This window comes from Arvicola amphibius, chromosome 1, assembly GCF_903992535.2.
Source record: "Arvicola amphibius chromosome 1, mArvAmp1.2, whole genome shotgun sequence".
Taxonomy (NCBI): Eukaryota; Metazoa; Chordata; class Mammalia; order Rodentia; family Cricetidae; genus Arvicola; species Arvicola amphibius.
Genome location: NC_052047.1, coordinates 65,312,971 through 65,327,960, shown reverse-complemented (window position 1 = coordinate 65,327,960; position 14,990 = coordinate 65,312,971). Strand labels below are relative to the sequence as shown.

At 43.1% G+C, this 14,990-nt stretch overlaps 1 protein-coding gene across 14 annotated transcripts in view; it reads left to right on the top strand.

Moving 5' to 3' along the window:
- Positions 1-14,990, top strand: part of Add1 (adducin 1) — a 71,257-nt gene that overhangs the window by 17,557 nt on the left and 38,710 nt on the right. For all 14 annotated transcript variants that reach the window (XM_038322712.2, XM_038322731.2, XM_038322723.2 and 11 more), the window contains exon 2: positions 8,828-9,042. In XM_038322712.2, the coding sequence (XP_038178640.1) occupies positions 8,848-9,042 (195 nt within the window). In that variant the 5' untranslated portion in view covers positions 8,828-8,847. The remainder of the gene's footprint in view (positions 1-8,827; positions 9,043-14,990) is intronic.

The window sequence follows — 14,990 nt, the reverse complement described above, 5'->3', positions numbered from 1 at the left end:
CTCTGTGTAACAAGCTGTCCTGGAACTCATTTTGTAAACCAGGCTGGCCTCTGATCTCACAGAGATCCACCTGCCTCTGCCTTCCGAGTGCTGGGATTAAAGGCGTGCGCCATCGCTGCCTGGCTTGTATTTGATTCCCCCCTCCCCAAGACAGGGTTTCTCTGTAGCTTTGGAGCCTGTCCTGGAACTAGCTCTTGTAGACCAGGCTGGCCTTGAACTCACAGAGATCTGCCTGCCTCTGCCTCCCGAGTGCTGGGATTAAAGGCGTGCGCCACCATCGCTCGCCTTTGTGTTTGATTCTTACATGGAACAATCCTTATAGGCTGGAACTCCGTTGCTTTTGGGAAGTTGGGTGTAGTCTCTGCCAAGTGGGACTAATATAGATTCAGAAAATCAGTTTTAGGCCAAGCTTGGTGGCACACATCTTTAATCTCAACACTTAGGAAGTTGATGCAGGGCACTCTTTTGTTAGTGCAAGGCCAGTCTGCTCTATAAGGAGACCTAGGACAGCCTTGACCACACCGTGAGACTGTCTCAAAACAAATAACAAAACCAAAACAAACCTAAATACTCCATTTTAATCAAGCAGTGTAGATTTAAAGAGATAACTCATTAGTTCTTCAGATACAAATGGAAACATTTTTGAGCAGAGACCGGAAAGGGCCATATTTTGTTCCGTATATTCTCAATTTATTTTGAAAATTCGTCTAATTTAGTATATTTCCTTTAATATAAGACACAGTCTTTTGTTTTGTTTTGTTTTTGAGACACGGTTTCTTTATGTCGTCCTGGCTGTCCTGAAACTCTGATTAGTAGACCAGACCAGGCTGACCTCACTCAGTCACATATATGCACACCCACTGCCTGGCTAAGACACAGTCTCTTACATTCTATCTGTGTAATTAGGTTAAGGCCACGCTGCTGAAACACCTCAATCACAGAATGTACTTTGCATAGCGGTATAGACAGTAAAACCTGGAACAAGAGGGGATGGCAAGATGGCTCAGCTGCAAAGGTGCTTGCAGGGCATGCATGGTGACCTGAGTAGGAGATAGCCGACTGTAATGTCCTGTGACCCTTCTCTAACACAGGGCAGTATATCTTATTCAGTGTGCACCCCCAGTAATGCTTATTATTTTGTTTATTGTCTAAGTGGTGTTTCCTGGAACTCAATCTGTAGACCAGGCTGGCCTTGAATTTAGAGGTCTGCCTGCCTCTGTCTCCAAGTGCTAGGGTTAAATTTCTTGTGTTTTTTAAAATTTCTTTATGCAAATATAATTGAGTTTTTGCTTACCCCTACGCCATTTTGCATATCTTGTTTTTTTCTTAATAGTATATCTTTATTTTGTGAAAACACCTGTAACTTAAAATGACTTGCTAGCATAAATACTTAAACCTCTGATAGCTAATGTGGTGACATCTCAGAGAGCATACTTTGAGAGATTGTTAGTTACTTCAACTTGTGTTTGAGGTTCTAAATGCTTCCTGCCCAGATCAAAATAGGAAAGCTGCTCTGTCTTTAGGAGCTTTAGAGCCGACAAAGCAGCACACGGAGCCTTTGTGTGTGCAGAACGGAGACTCAGTCTCACAGCTCTCAGCTCTGTGCTGTCCCCACCCTTCAAGTCTTCAGAACCAGTTACGTCACCACCAGGAGCATTCAGACCATTGACTGTGGGAGGAAATGCTTGTTTGTTGTGGCCAGTATTTTACTTTCTTACCTGTAATATTGCCAGACTTCATCATAGCCTTCCCCTCAGAAAAATAATTAAAAAACAAACCAAATTATTACTTAGCAACCTTCCTTCATGGGATTTCCTTCAGAAAGAGTTTGAGTACAGGGTGCAGTTCAGTAGCAGAATATTGTCTGAGTACACTTTAAGACCTGTGTTTGATTCCCAGCACAAAAGGGGGGGGACTATAACAGAAGTTGAAGCCTGGTGTGGTAGGGCACGCCTTTGATCCCAGCATTTAGGAGGGAGTGGCAGGCAGATCTCTGTGAGTTTGAGGCCAGCCTGATTTACACAGTTCTAGACCAGCTAGAGCTAAATGATAAGACCCTGTCTAAAAAATAAAATTATGTTACAATAGTTGAACAGTAATCTAGTAAAGAAGCAAAAGTAGAGAAAAATAGGGAAAGCAATTGGCTTTATTACAGGATAAAGTTGAGTTCTGTTATTTTCTTTTTCCTCTGAGTTGGGTGCTGCCCTGTTAGAGGCTTGTGATCCCTGGATCTGAGTGTCTATAGCTGTGAGCCTGCTAAGGTCAGAGGCCTGTGACCCCACAATCATCTTGCTTCAACTTTTTGAGTGCTGAGATTATAGGTGTGCACCACAATGCTTAGTGACTTCACTTCTTCCTAGCTGGAAGCCATCATGGTGTTTGACTCAGAATATGAGCCTTGGTACGGTGATGGTGGTGAGGAAGATTATTGGGTACTATGTCCAAAATTATTTTCTTTAGGATATGGATTATTGTCTGCTTTTTCTCCTTTCCTCTCCTCTTCCTCCTCCTCCTCCTCCTCCTCTTCTTCTTTTTCTTCCTCCTCCTCTTCCTCCTCCTTTTCCTCCTCTTCCTCCTCCTCTTCCTCCTCTTTCTCTTCCTCTTCCTCTTCTTCTTTTTTAAAATAAAGATTTATATTTATTATGTATATAGTATTCTGCCTGCATGTGTCCCTGCAGGCCAGAGGATGGCACCAGATCTTATTACAGATGGTTGTGAGCCACTATGTGGTTGCTGGGAATTGAACTTATCTGAAAGAGCAGTCAGTGCTCTTAACTGCTGAACCATCTCTCCAGCCCCTTACTCCCTTCTTCTTTTTGTTTTTTTTTTTTTTTTTTTTCTGTGTAGTCCAAGTTGATCAGGCTGGCCTTGAACTCAGAGGTCTTCCTGTCTCTGCCTCCTGAGTGCTTGGATTAAAGGTGTGCACCACTGCCACTGGTCTTGAATTCTTGATCCTCTAGCCTCAGTTACCTGTGTGCAGAATTTCCTGAAAGCATTTGTTTTAGAACATCTGGATTATATGTGAAGATAATGGATATCAACTTAAGTGTTTTTTTTTTTAAAAGACAGAGTTCCTCTATGTGGTCCAATCTGTCCTGTATGTCCTACACTGTATGTAGACCATGCTGGCCTTGAATTCAGAGATCTGCCTGCCTCTGTCTCCTGAGTGCTGGGACTAAAGGCATAAGCTGCTGCTGGCACCACTACCACCAGGCATTTTTTTAAATGGAAATAAATTTGGTGAAAATAAGTGAAATGGAAGTTTTGACCTCTTTAACCCTTTTTGAAAAGCTGTTTTCTGAGGTCTGTCATGTGCCAAGTAGTGAGCCGGGGCTGAACCAGACAACAACCCTGTTGTGTATACTGGTACTTCCTGAATTTGAATCTGACTGCCTGGGCTTCAGTACAGTAGATAGGTGGAATTAGTGGATTTCAGTCAGGTTCTGAGTTTGTTGATTTTATTTATTTATTTATTTATTTATTATTTAATTAATTAATTATTGTGAGGGCTCTAGCGCTTAAAACAGTGTGTGATGGGGCTGGAAAGACAATTCAGTAGTTAAGAGCACTGAATGTCCTTCCAGAGGACCTGGGTTTGATTCCCAGCACCCACATGGTAGCTCACAGCTGTCTAACCCCAGCTCCATTGGATCCAGTGCCTTCTTCTGGACTCCAAAGGCACAAGGCACATACATGGTGCACAGACATGCATGCAGACAAAGATTAATATACACTAAAAGAAAAAATATTTTTTTCCATCTGCAGATAGAGACACCTTATGGGGATGCTGGAATTAACTGTGTTGCAGCCATGCAGGGTTCATGACATGCAGTTGTCTGCTGCTGTATGTATAACTTGTACTCAGGTTACATTTCAGGATCCCTGTGTTTCTACCCTTATTTTTTGTGGGGTTTAAGGAAAATTGAGTTTGGAGTTTGGAGGGTTTTAAGGATGAGGACTGTGACTTTTTCTTGTACCTACCTTATTTCTAGTTTAGTTTACTCTTATTTGTAAGGGTAGAAGAGGAATCTTAGTATGAATGGACTTTTAGCATCATCGTGACCTGTGGGCTGAGTCCTGTGTCAGCTACCAGAGACAGGATAGTGAGGGGCTGAGGAGGGCTGGCTTCCATACCTTTTCTGAATGCCAAATTCTCATTTCTCTACCTAACTGCCTTTTCAGTTACAAGCAAGCAGCTGGGTTCTTTCCAGTGATACAGTGCAGAATTGATTGATGCTGTAGTTAAGGCAATAGCAATATCATATTTAAAAAATAAAATGTGGGCCGGGCGGTGGTGGCGCACGCCTTTAATCCCAGCACTCGGGAGGCAGAGGCAGGCGGATCTCTGTGAGTTCGAGACCAGCCTGGTCTACAAGAGCTAGCTCCAGGACAGGCTCTAAAGCTGCAGAGAAACCCTGTCTCAAAAAACCAAAAATAAAAAAAATAAAAAAAATAAAATGTGGAAAATATAAGCTGGGAAGCTGTTAATTTATTTATCATAAGGGAGAAGAGGGTCTGCACAGATAATCTGTTCCTGGGAGGTACTGCTTTTATTTTTAATTTGTATGTTTGGGGTCCTTTTCTTACTCGAGTTTTCTTGAAATAGGATGGTGAGCAGAGTGCATTGTTGGGAGGAAAGGGAACTCTGGAGCCAGACCTCCTGAGTTTAGACCCCGCCTGTCTGTTTGCTTACCTTGTGCAAGGAAGAATAGTTAATACATGTAAAAATGAGTCTTAATCAGTGTGTGGTATATGGTCAGCAGTGTCAATTTTAAAGGATCTTTTTTATCAGGAAGAGAATATGGTATAGAAATTATCCAATCAGATTAATAAAAGACTTTATTGAACTTAGGTCCCTAGCAATGCATATTCAATCAGTCTGAGGTGTTTAAGAATCTCTAGTATAAGGTGAGTTTTTTTTTTTTTTGAAATGGAGAACTGCATTTCTAGACATGGGGTGGAAATTGAGAGATTATGGTTTATCATTTTATTTAGAGGAGGAGTACCAATTTGGGCTTGCTTATTCCAGTAGATAGTAGGTGATTGGCAGCAACCCTTTCAACAAAACCCCTCCATGTTTTTGTGTCATGGACTTGCCCATGACTTCTGAGGAGGAGGGGAAGGAGGGGCAGGTGGGGTAGAGAAGGATGGGATGTTTCTTTTTTTTTTCCTATGCCACAAGAGGGCATGGGAAGTAGGACTCTTGGGACACAGACGGCCCACGCCGCTCTGTGACAGAATCGAACAACTCGGGACCAGACCCGGGATTCGAACCCAGGCCCTTGGGAATCGCAAGCGCTGCGCTTAACAGGCTGAGCTACTGCTCAGCTCTTTTTTTTTTTTTTTTTTTTGGTTTTTCGAGACAGGTTTTCCCTGTTGTTTCTAGAGCCTGTCCTGGAACTAGCTCTTGTAGACCAGGCTGGCCTCGAACTCAGAGATCTGCCTGCCTCTGCCTCCTGAGTGCTGGGATTAAAGGCGTGCGCCACCACCGCCTGGCTTTGTTTTTATTTTTTGAGAACAAGTCTTACTATATAGCTGGGGCTGTCCTGGAACTCACTATGTAGACCAGGCTGGCCTCAAACAGAGATCTGCCTGTATCATTGGCATGTACCACTATGCCTGGCAATATAGTAAAGGTTTTTTTTTTTTGTTTTTGTTTTTTTGTAAATTCGTTTTCAAGACAGGGTTTCTTTGCATGCTTTTGACTGTCCTGCAACTAACTCTGTAGACCAAGCTGGCCTCAAACTCATAGACAGTTTTAAGGTAAAGGTGAGTCTCAAATAAAAAATAAGTAGCCAGGCATGGCAGATGGGGTCTGTCACTCACAGGTGGGGTCAAGCTACTCACAGACTAGGGTAGAATGATCTCAATTTCAATATTTTTGTTTCAGACATTTATTACCGTTTGACTTTAAAATTACACTTACTTTTGCCAGGTGGTGGTGGCGCACACTTTAATCCAGCACTCTGGAGGCAGAGGCAGTCAAGTCCCTATAGTTCTAGCCAGCTTGGTCTATAGAGCTAGTTCCAGGACAGCCAAGGCTATGCAGAGACACACTGTCTTGAAAACCAACAAAAAGCAATCAGAGGGATAGGGATGTGGCATAGTTGGTTGAGTGTTTGCCCAGCATGCCTGAAGCCCTAGGTTCAAACCCCTTGCACCCCACAAACTTAAACTGGGCCTGGTAGCACAGACCTGTAATCTGTAGCACTTGGGAGGTAGTGACAAGAGCATTAGGAATCCGTGGTTATCTTTGATCTATGTATTTGAGGCTAGGGTTCTATAGACCCTATCTGATACACACCAACAGGTTTTGGGAAGATGGCTGAATGTTTAAGAACACTTACTGCTCTTAAAGAGGACCTGGGTTTGGTTTTCAACATCCATTTGCTGGCTCACAGCCATCTGTAAACAAATTTCAGGGGTTTTGACTTGCTTTTCTGACCTCCATGTCAGAAAGGCATGTTAGAACAGAGCAATGACAACCAAAGCAAGCTGCTGGGTATGATCCTCACACCTGCAATCTCAGCATTTAAGAGGCAGAGGCAGCCTGGTTGCTTTGAGTTTGAGGTCACCCTGAATTATGGAGTGAGACTTAGTCTTTAAAAAAAAATAGGGTGTAGTGATGAGGTGAGCAGGCCTGCTTTTCATCCCGCCCGGCTCCCGCATAGCTAGCTTAGCCTCAGAAATAACAACACACAAACTGTATTCATTTAAACACTGCCTGGCCCATTAGTTTCAGCCTCTTAATAGCTAATTCTCACATCTTGCTTTAACCCATATTTAGTAATGTGTGTAGTACCACAAGGTGGTGGCTTACCAGGAAAGATTCAGCATGTCTGACCTGGCGGCTGGCTCCATGGCGTCTGTCTCAGAGAGGAGAGGCATGGCGTCTGACTAACTTCCCTTCTTCCCAGCCTTCTGTTCTGTCTACTCCACCTATCTAAATCCTGCCCTATCAAAAAGCCAAGGCAGTTTCTTTATTAACCAATGAGAGTCCTCCATCAATAGGGTCCAAAAATGACTCAGCAGGAAAAGGTGACTGCCATGATATACCCAAGATCTGAAATATTGGTGATCTGGAACCTTTTGTAGAGAAAACTGGCTTCTAAAAATTGTCCTCCTCTTCCATGTATGTTTCATGTGTGACTATGTACAAACACAAAAACTCACTCACATGATGGTAACAATAAAGGTCAGTACCAGATTGAAGCAAGTTTGGTGTTTTTCAAGGTCAGTCTTTTCATCTAGGCTCTTCCCATCTCTTTCTCTTAAAATGTATTTATGTGTGATTATCTGTTTAGGTGCCTGAGGAGATCAGAAGAAGGTGTTAGATCACTTGGCACTGGAGTAACTGGTTTTTAGCTGCACTGTGTGAATGCTGGGAGCAAATCTTAGTTTTTCTGGAAGAGCCACAGGTTCCGTTGTCTGTCCAGCCCCACCCGTCTCATCAAGGGCATTGTTCCCGTGCTTCCTGGGCTTTGCCACTGCTGCACTTGTCATCTTTATCATCTGTAGTATAGATCGGAACATTTAAGAGCAACAGTTTTGAGCTGCATTGCCTTGGCTTGAATTCCTCATATTTTTCCAGCTGAATCAATTTTCTTACCTTATGTTTGTTTTGAATCAGGATCTGGTGAAGTCGGGACTGACCTGGAACTCACTAGATAGCCTGTGATGACCTTGAATTACTGATCCTCCTGTTTATGCGTCTGAAGTGCTTGGATTAGCCAGGCCTTGGTGGCACCTTTAATCTCAGCATTTGGGAAGCAGAGGCAGGGGGTGATCTCTGTGAGTTTCAGAAGCCTGATCCACAGAGCGAGTTCCAGGAAGGGCTCCAGAGCTGCACATAGAAGCCCTGATTCATGAAAAAACAAAACAAACGAACAAAAAAGAGGAAGTGTGGTGTTGATGGAATGACTAGGTGTTTAAGAGCACTGGAACAGGTCCTGAGTTTAATTTCCAGCACTCACATGGTAGCTCACAACCATCTATAACTGTAGTCCCATGGAATCCTATGCCTTCTCCTAGTGTGTAAATGTATAATAGACAAAACACCCATACATGTAAAGCACATAAGTAAATAAATCTCAAGGGAAAAATAAGGAAGTATGCTGATATGGGTGTGGTGATTTACACAGCTAGGGGCATCGATCCCAGCACTCCAGAGGCAAGTACACCTCTGTGAGTTTGAGGCTATCTTGGTCTACATAGTGAGTTCCAGAGCATCCAGGGCTGTCTCAAAAAACACAGTTGGGCGGTGATGCCACACGCCTTTAATCCCAGCACTTGGGAGGCAGAGATATACAGATCTCTGCCTGGTCTTCAAGTGCTAGTTGTAGGGCAGGCTCCAAAACTACAGAGAAATCCTCTCTCAAAAAAACAAAACAAAAAAAATACACACACACACACACATGTAAAAGTGGTTTTATATCTATATATGTTTTAATTGTTTTTGTTGAGCTATACATTTTTCTCTGATTAAAAAAAAAGTTTGGTTTAACACTTCCAAAATCTGCCTGGCAGTGTGGGATCAATCTAAGTGTTAATTATGGTCAAGCTCAAATTTCTAATTCCTTTTGGATTTGTCAGAGGACATACATAATAGCTTTGTTAGATTGTTTTCCTATGCTCCAGTAAACAATGGCAAGAACAAAATACAGCATTGATTAATGGAGGGAGGTTGGTTAGTCATGTACTTCTGAGCTATAAAGGAGTCAACATATCCCCACATAGAAGAATGTATTTCTGAGGTTGATGTACTCATCATGAAATCATAATGACCATTGCTTTGAACACAAAAATGTCTTTTATTTTTATTTTATAGGACCCTAGAAAAACTGTGCAATGAATGGTGATACCCGGGCCGCAGTGGTGACCTCACCACCCCCAACCACAGCGCCTCACAAGGAGAGGTACTTTGACAGAGTGGATGAGAACAATCCAGAGTATTTGCGGGAGAGGAACATGGCACCAGACCTTCGTCAGGACTTCAATATGATGGAGCAGAAGAAGAGGGTGTCCATGATTCTACAAAGTCCTGTAAGGAAAAAGTTTGCTCAGAACTAATTTGACCAGCTTCCTTCTGATTCCTGGGATCCTGGGCCTGCTGTGTGCATGGCGCAGTCAGTCCTCATCACACAGCACACTGACACCTCAGTGCTCATAAGTCCTTGTTGAAAGAGCTCTGTTTGGTTCATGCCAACAGATAGAATGAAAATGTCTTAGAGTTATAAAGGATGGATGTTTATTTCTGCTTTGAATTGTCTTTACTGTTTCTCCAAAGTGTTTTTATAAATCAGGGACAATGTAAAATCCACTGTTTTCTACAAAATACAGCATCCCTTCCAAAAAATTCACAACAAATATTTTAAGCATTACCATAGTGGTTAAAGCATTTGGATTTGAGAGCATTTTAGTTGTTTGAATTTGGCATGATCAACTGATATAGCCTGTGCAAAGACTCTCAAATCTAAATATTTTGAATAAAGGACACTCAGTGTGGCCTTCACTTGTGTTTGGCCGTACCTGGGCTAGTAGCTCCTGAATTGTTAACGTCAGCACTGTGAGGCACAGTCACACCTCTCTGAGTGTCTTCTAGATGTTCTGTAGTTCAAGCGGTCCTGTCCTTACACGTCTCACATCGGTGCTGCTGTGCTTACTGTGCTGCACATCCTTTTCTCCCTTCCACTCTGGTTTTACTCCGTGCTTTTAACTTTTGGGAGGTGTCATTGTCTTTTTAAGAATGGTATTTATTGTCTCATATACAGTGAGGACATATGGCTTTGAACTAGAGATGTAGCCATAAGCAGGACTTAGGGAGCCTCTTAGTAGATGGGGTTTGATTGTATTGTTGTTACTGAGCAAGTACTCAGATCTTTGCAGAACATGATGGTTTTGACATACAAAGGACAAATGCAGTCACCCAGATCAGAGCACAGACCTGACATTCCAGTTGATAGCGGTAATGGATAAAAGCAGTTAGGCGCTCTGCTGAGAGCTGAGTGTGACTGCTCAGAAGAGGCCTCTCTGAGGAGGGGGCTTAACCAGACGGTAGCATGGAGGAGCTGGCCATGTAAGTATCAAGAGGAGAAGCATTTTGGCTTGAAAGATGGATTCAGATGTAGTGAGAAGCGGCGGGGCTGCGTCCCGCCACCCGCCGCCGGCTAGCTTTACACCCGAAATAATTACACGGAGAACTGTATTCTTTTAAAACACTGCCTGGCCCATAGTTTCAGCCTCTTATTGGTTAATTCTCACATCTTCCTTTAACCCATATTTAGTAATCTGGGTAGCACCACGAGGTGTGGCTTACCAGGAGAGATCTTAACCTGCGTCCATCTCGGAGAGGAGCAGCATGGAGACTCACCACGCGACTCCCTGAAGCGTCTCTCTAACTCTACTTCCTTCTTCCCACAATTCTGTTCTGTCTACTCCACCTACCTAATTTTCTGTTCTTAAAGGGCCAAGGCAGTTTTCTTTATTAATTAACCAATGAAAGAAACATAGACAGATAACTCTCCTCCATCATTTCCCCTTTTTCTGTTTAAACAAAAAAGGCTTCAACTTTAACATAGCAAAATTACATATAACAAAACAGTTATCAAGCAAGTATTACAGTTACAATATTTAGATCTATTTTATCTTTTATCATAACTAAGGAAATCTATAACTATCTATTTATTCTTCAACTCCATCAAAGACTCCAGAAGGATATAATATTACGTAAGTAAACAAGTCATTTGTAACTTTCAAACTCTAGAAATGACAGAGACAACTTGCTGCCTAGACAGTCACCCAAAGTTCCTCTGTACCGTTGGGGCATCCATCTTCAGCCTTCAGGCCCATAGTGTCCAGCAGACTTTTTCATGAAGCAGGAAATTCCAAAGACAATTCAGTCACTTTCAGCTGTGTCCTGCAGAACGTCTCGCAGACTCTTTCATGAATCAGGAACCCCGAAAGACCATCTCACCTTTAGGCAAGTTCAGCAGTCCTCTCTCTGCGGGTTCTTTGTGTCCAGTTTATGGAACAGTCCAGCCAAGAGCAGTTTCTTGCCCAAATGGCTAACAAACTCCATAAGTAGCCTCTTCGATGCCCATCTTCCTCTTGAAGTAGATTGGTGCTGCCAGGAGCAGACGTGTCTCATTGTCATGAAAAACCCTAAGTTATTAAAACATTAAATGCCATATTCTGCAGTCTTTGAAAGATATGAAGAATGTCTATCTAACTGAAATATATCTCTACATATCTAGAAAATCTAATAACATTACTACAAGCTTAACTATTATCAATGATTATCCATTAACAATCTATATTTCCTAATTATACATTACAGTTTTTAAAATGAACTACAATCACAATAGCTTAATCAAGATCAGAAATACATATACATATAACAAAATTGACCTTAAAATCTATACCAATGCAAATTCATATCTATATCATCTCCCCCTTTAAATGTAAAAGAACATTTATAAGCAATATTTGGGAAAATGGGCGCAGTTTTTTCTCTCCAAACTGCTTCCTGCTGAATGGGGGCGCTGTTATTTAGGTCTTTCATGGTGTAACCTGTGTGCTAGGTTCCTCTCAGTTGGCAGTTGAGTGAAGTAATTTTTTGAAGATGTTCACAGCAACCTTTCAGGAGGGCGTGGTCTATCATACCATATTGGGATAGAAGCAATCCACAGAGTCTCGTCCTCTGTGAAAACAAAAGAAGAAACTCTTTTCCAAAGCATCATGTTCTTAGATCCAAATCCTGAAGTCATACCGTTAAGATGTCCATTCTGGTCTAGCCTGGCAGCCCATATAATGAAATGTCTCTCTGTATTTAGTTCCTTTACAGTCAAAAAAATCAAAGAAAACACAACAAAATACATAATCCAGACTCTCTGTGAATTTTCCATTTTTACGTGGCTTATTTTCACTCTATCACTTTACTTTATTCTGTCTCTTTAAAGACTTTACCCCTTTTTAAGGCATTAACTTTATTCTCTATATATTTATTTTTTTCTCTCTCTCAAGCCTACGTACAGTCATCCAACATTGTGACCCATATGGGGGTCTTATATGTCTGAATCTGTCCTATTGTGAATCTGTAATTTTTTACTATCCAGGAGCATTTCTTAAAATGTTAAGCACTTCTTAAAAACTTAAGTTGCGCCACTTATAGGTAATACGGTACTGCCTGTTTCCAGCCAAGTCTAAACCTTAACTGCGCTGTTATCATGGTAATTACGATAGATCCTGCCTGAGCTCAGTACAGTTCAGCATGGCGGAGCAGAGCCAAAGCTGCTACTGCCTCAGTCATTTGGTGCCCCTGAGCTGCACAAAGTTCCAGGTGCACAGCAGTCCACATTGGAGCTGCACTCAGCAGTTTAATTTTGATACTGAGCGTGCAGCACAGAAACTCTCTTAATCCAAGTCACAGCCGAATCTGAAGCGCAGAGCACCATGCAGTCTGAAAACATCTCTCTCTCTATGGCGGCAGGAATCCGCAAATGCTGTCCCGCTCGCCTAAGCCTGATTCCGCCATCTGCCCAGGTGCAGGCAGGGAGCAGTGAGCCATTGGCATGGTCTCAGAGTACTTTCTTTCCGATCCCAAGCGGGCAAGGTTTTTAAGTGGATTTAGTCACCACGTTGGGTGCCAATCTGTAGTGAGAAGCGGCGGGGCTGCGTCCCGCCACCCGCCGCCGGCTAGCTTTACACCCGAAATAATTACACGGAGAACTGTATTCTTTTAAAACACTGCCTGGCCCATAGTTTCAGCCTCTTATTGGTTAATTCTCACATCTTCCTTTAACCCATATTTAGTAATCTGGGTAGCACCACGAGGTGTGGCTTACCAGGAGAGATCTTAACCTGCGTCCATCTCGGAGAGGAGCAGCATGGAGACTCACCACGCGACTCCCTGAAGCGTCTCTCTAACTCTACTTCCTTCTTCCCACAATTCTGTTCTGTCTACTCCACCTACCTAATTTTCTGTTCTTAAAGGGCCAAGGCAGTTTTCTTTATTAATTAACCAATGAAAGAAACATAGACAGATAACTCTCCTCCATCATTCAGATGAATTTTTGGGGTAGGGACTTGAAGAGACAAAAGTTAGCGTGGATATTGCCTCCAAGGTGGATTCTAGAAGTTAGAGAGATTCTGAATGGCTATGTAGCTTGAGATAGGAACTTGAATTGATTTCTAATCTTTGTGGACATATTGGAGGGCCGCTGACAGGGAACAGATAGAATTCTGGCTTCAGTAGATAGTTGCTGTCTCCCAGGTGGAAGAGAGCAAGAGCTGTGGTTAGGTCCAGGGTGGAAAGGGGCAGGCTTGTTTGGGATTCACTGGGAAAGCAGAATGTAGGAGTAGATGCAGGGTGGAGAAAGTAGAAAGGAGAAGGAGCCGTGAGAACACCTCCACTCTTGGCTCCAGTAGTTGTCTCTGATAAAAGCAATAAGAAACTGTGCGAGCATGACTAGAAGCTGAGCGAGAGTCTGAATTCAGCACCCCTAGCATGCGCCAGGACTGTGCCAGGCTCCGAGGGGTCAAGGGCCGAGAGTGAGAGCCTTCCTCACAAGATGTGTAGATTGTGTAGAGACTGTTGGAGCACTGCTGGTCTCAGTGCCGTGTGGGCTTGAGGACAGTAGTGAGAAGAGCACAAAGCCAAGGAGGACTTGGCTCCATTAAGGATGGTGCAACTTTGTTGGTTCTCCATTTTGACAGCTGTGCTCTGGTGGTTGTTTGAATGGGAATGTCCCCCACAGCTCCAGGATTCAAACACCTGCTCTTCAGTCAGTGGCTCTGTTTGGGGAGGTTGTAGAACCTTTGTGGGGTGCAGCCTTCCTGGAGGCGGCTGTGAGTGTTTTATAATCTTGTACCACTTCCAGTTTGTTCACTCTGCTTGATGCTGTGGTTGAGCATGTAAGAGTTCAGTTTCTTGCTCCTGCTACCATACCTCCCTGCCATGATGGAACTCTGGAACCATGAGACAAACAAACAAACAAAACCCCTCTTTGATGAGTCCTTTTTGGCCTTTTAATTGCGTTTTATCACAGCAATTATAAAGTAACAAATAATAGATGTTAGCAGTGAGGGAAACTGAGGGTTCTGTTATGTTTTTTTAACTTTTCTGTACATCTAGAACTACCCTAGACTCTAAAGGTTTTTTGTTTGCTTGTTTGTTTGTTTTAAACATAGGCTTGGGCTGGGAGGGAAGTATGTACTGGCATCATGTAGGTCTGTTCCTTTGGTCCCATAGCAGTGGCATAGAGCAAGGTCTGCCAGGAAACCAGTGCAACAATAGGAATGTTACTGTATTAGTTTACTTTTCTTGTTGCTGTGACTAAGTACCTGGGAAAAAACCTTATAGTAGCTGGGCGATGGTGGCGCACGCCTTTAATCCCAGCACTCGGGAGGCAGAGGCAGGCGGATCTCTGTGAGTTCTAGACCAGCCTGGTCTACAAGAGCTAGCTCCAGGACAGGCTCCAAAGCCACAGAGAAACCCTGTCTCCAAAAACCAAACAAACAAACAAACAAACAAACAAACAAAAAAAAACCCACAAAAATCCTTATAGTAGAAAAGGAACATTGACTCTCAGGTTCAGTTTTGGTTTACTCGGCTCTGTATTCTTAGACAGACATTGTGGTGGCAAGAATGTGGTAAAAACTGGTCTTAACTTTTTAATGGAAAGCTTAGAGAACGTGGAAGGAGGGAGAAGGGGAGGGTAGTACTAGAGCAGAGAGACTGCCCCACCCCCAGGCTGGTGGCTCACACCTGTAATACTAGCATCAAGCAACAGAGTCAGGCAGATCACTGTGAGCTCAGGCCAGGCAGGAATACACAGTGAGATCTTGAAAGCCAGGAGAGGTTACTGCGGGAGAAGGTGTGGCGGGAGTTCTTCCAGCTGTCTGACTGAATAGGTAATAGCCAAGTTCTGTACAGCCAATGTGGGGGTGTGATGAGGGCCCTGGTCCAGAATCCTACTAACCCTGAGGTACTC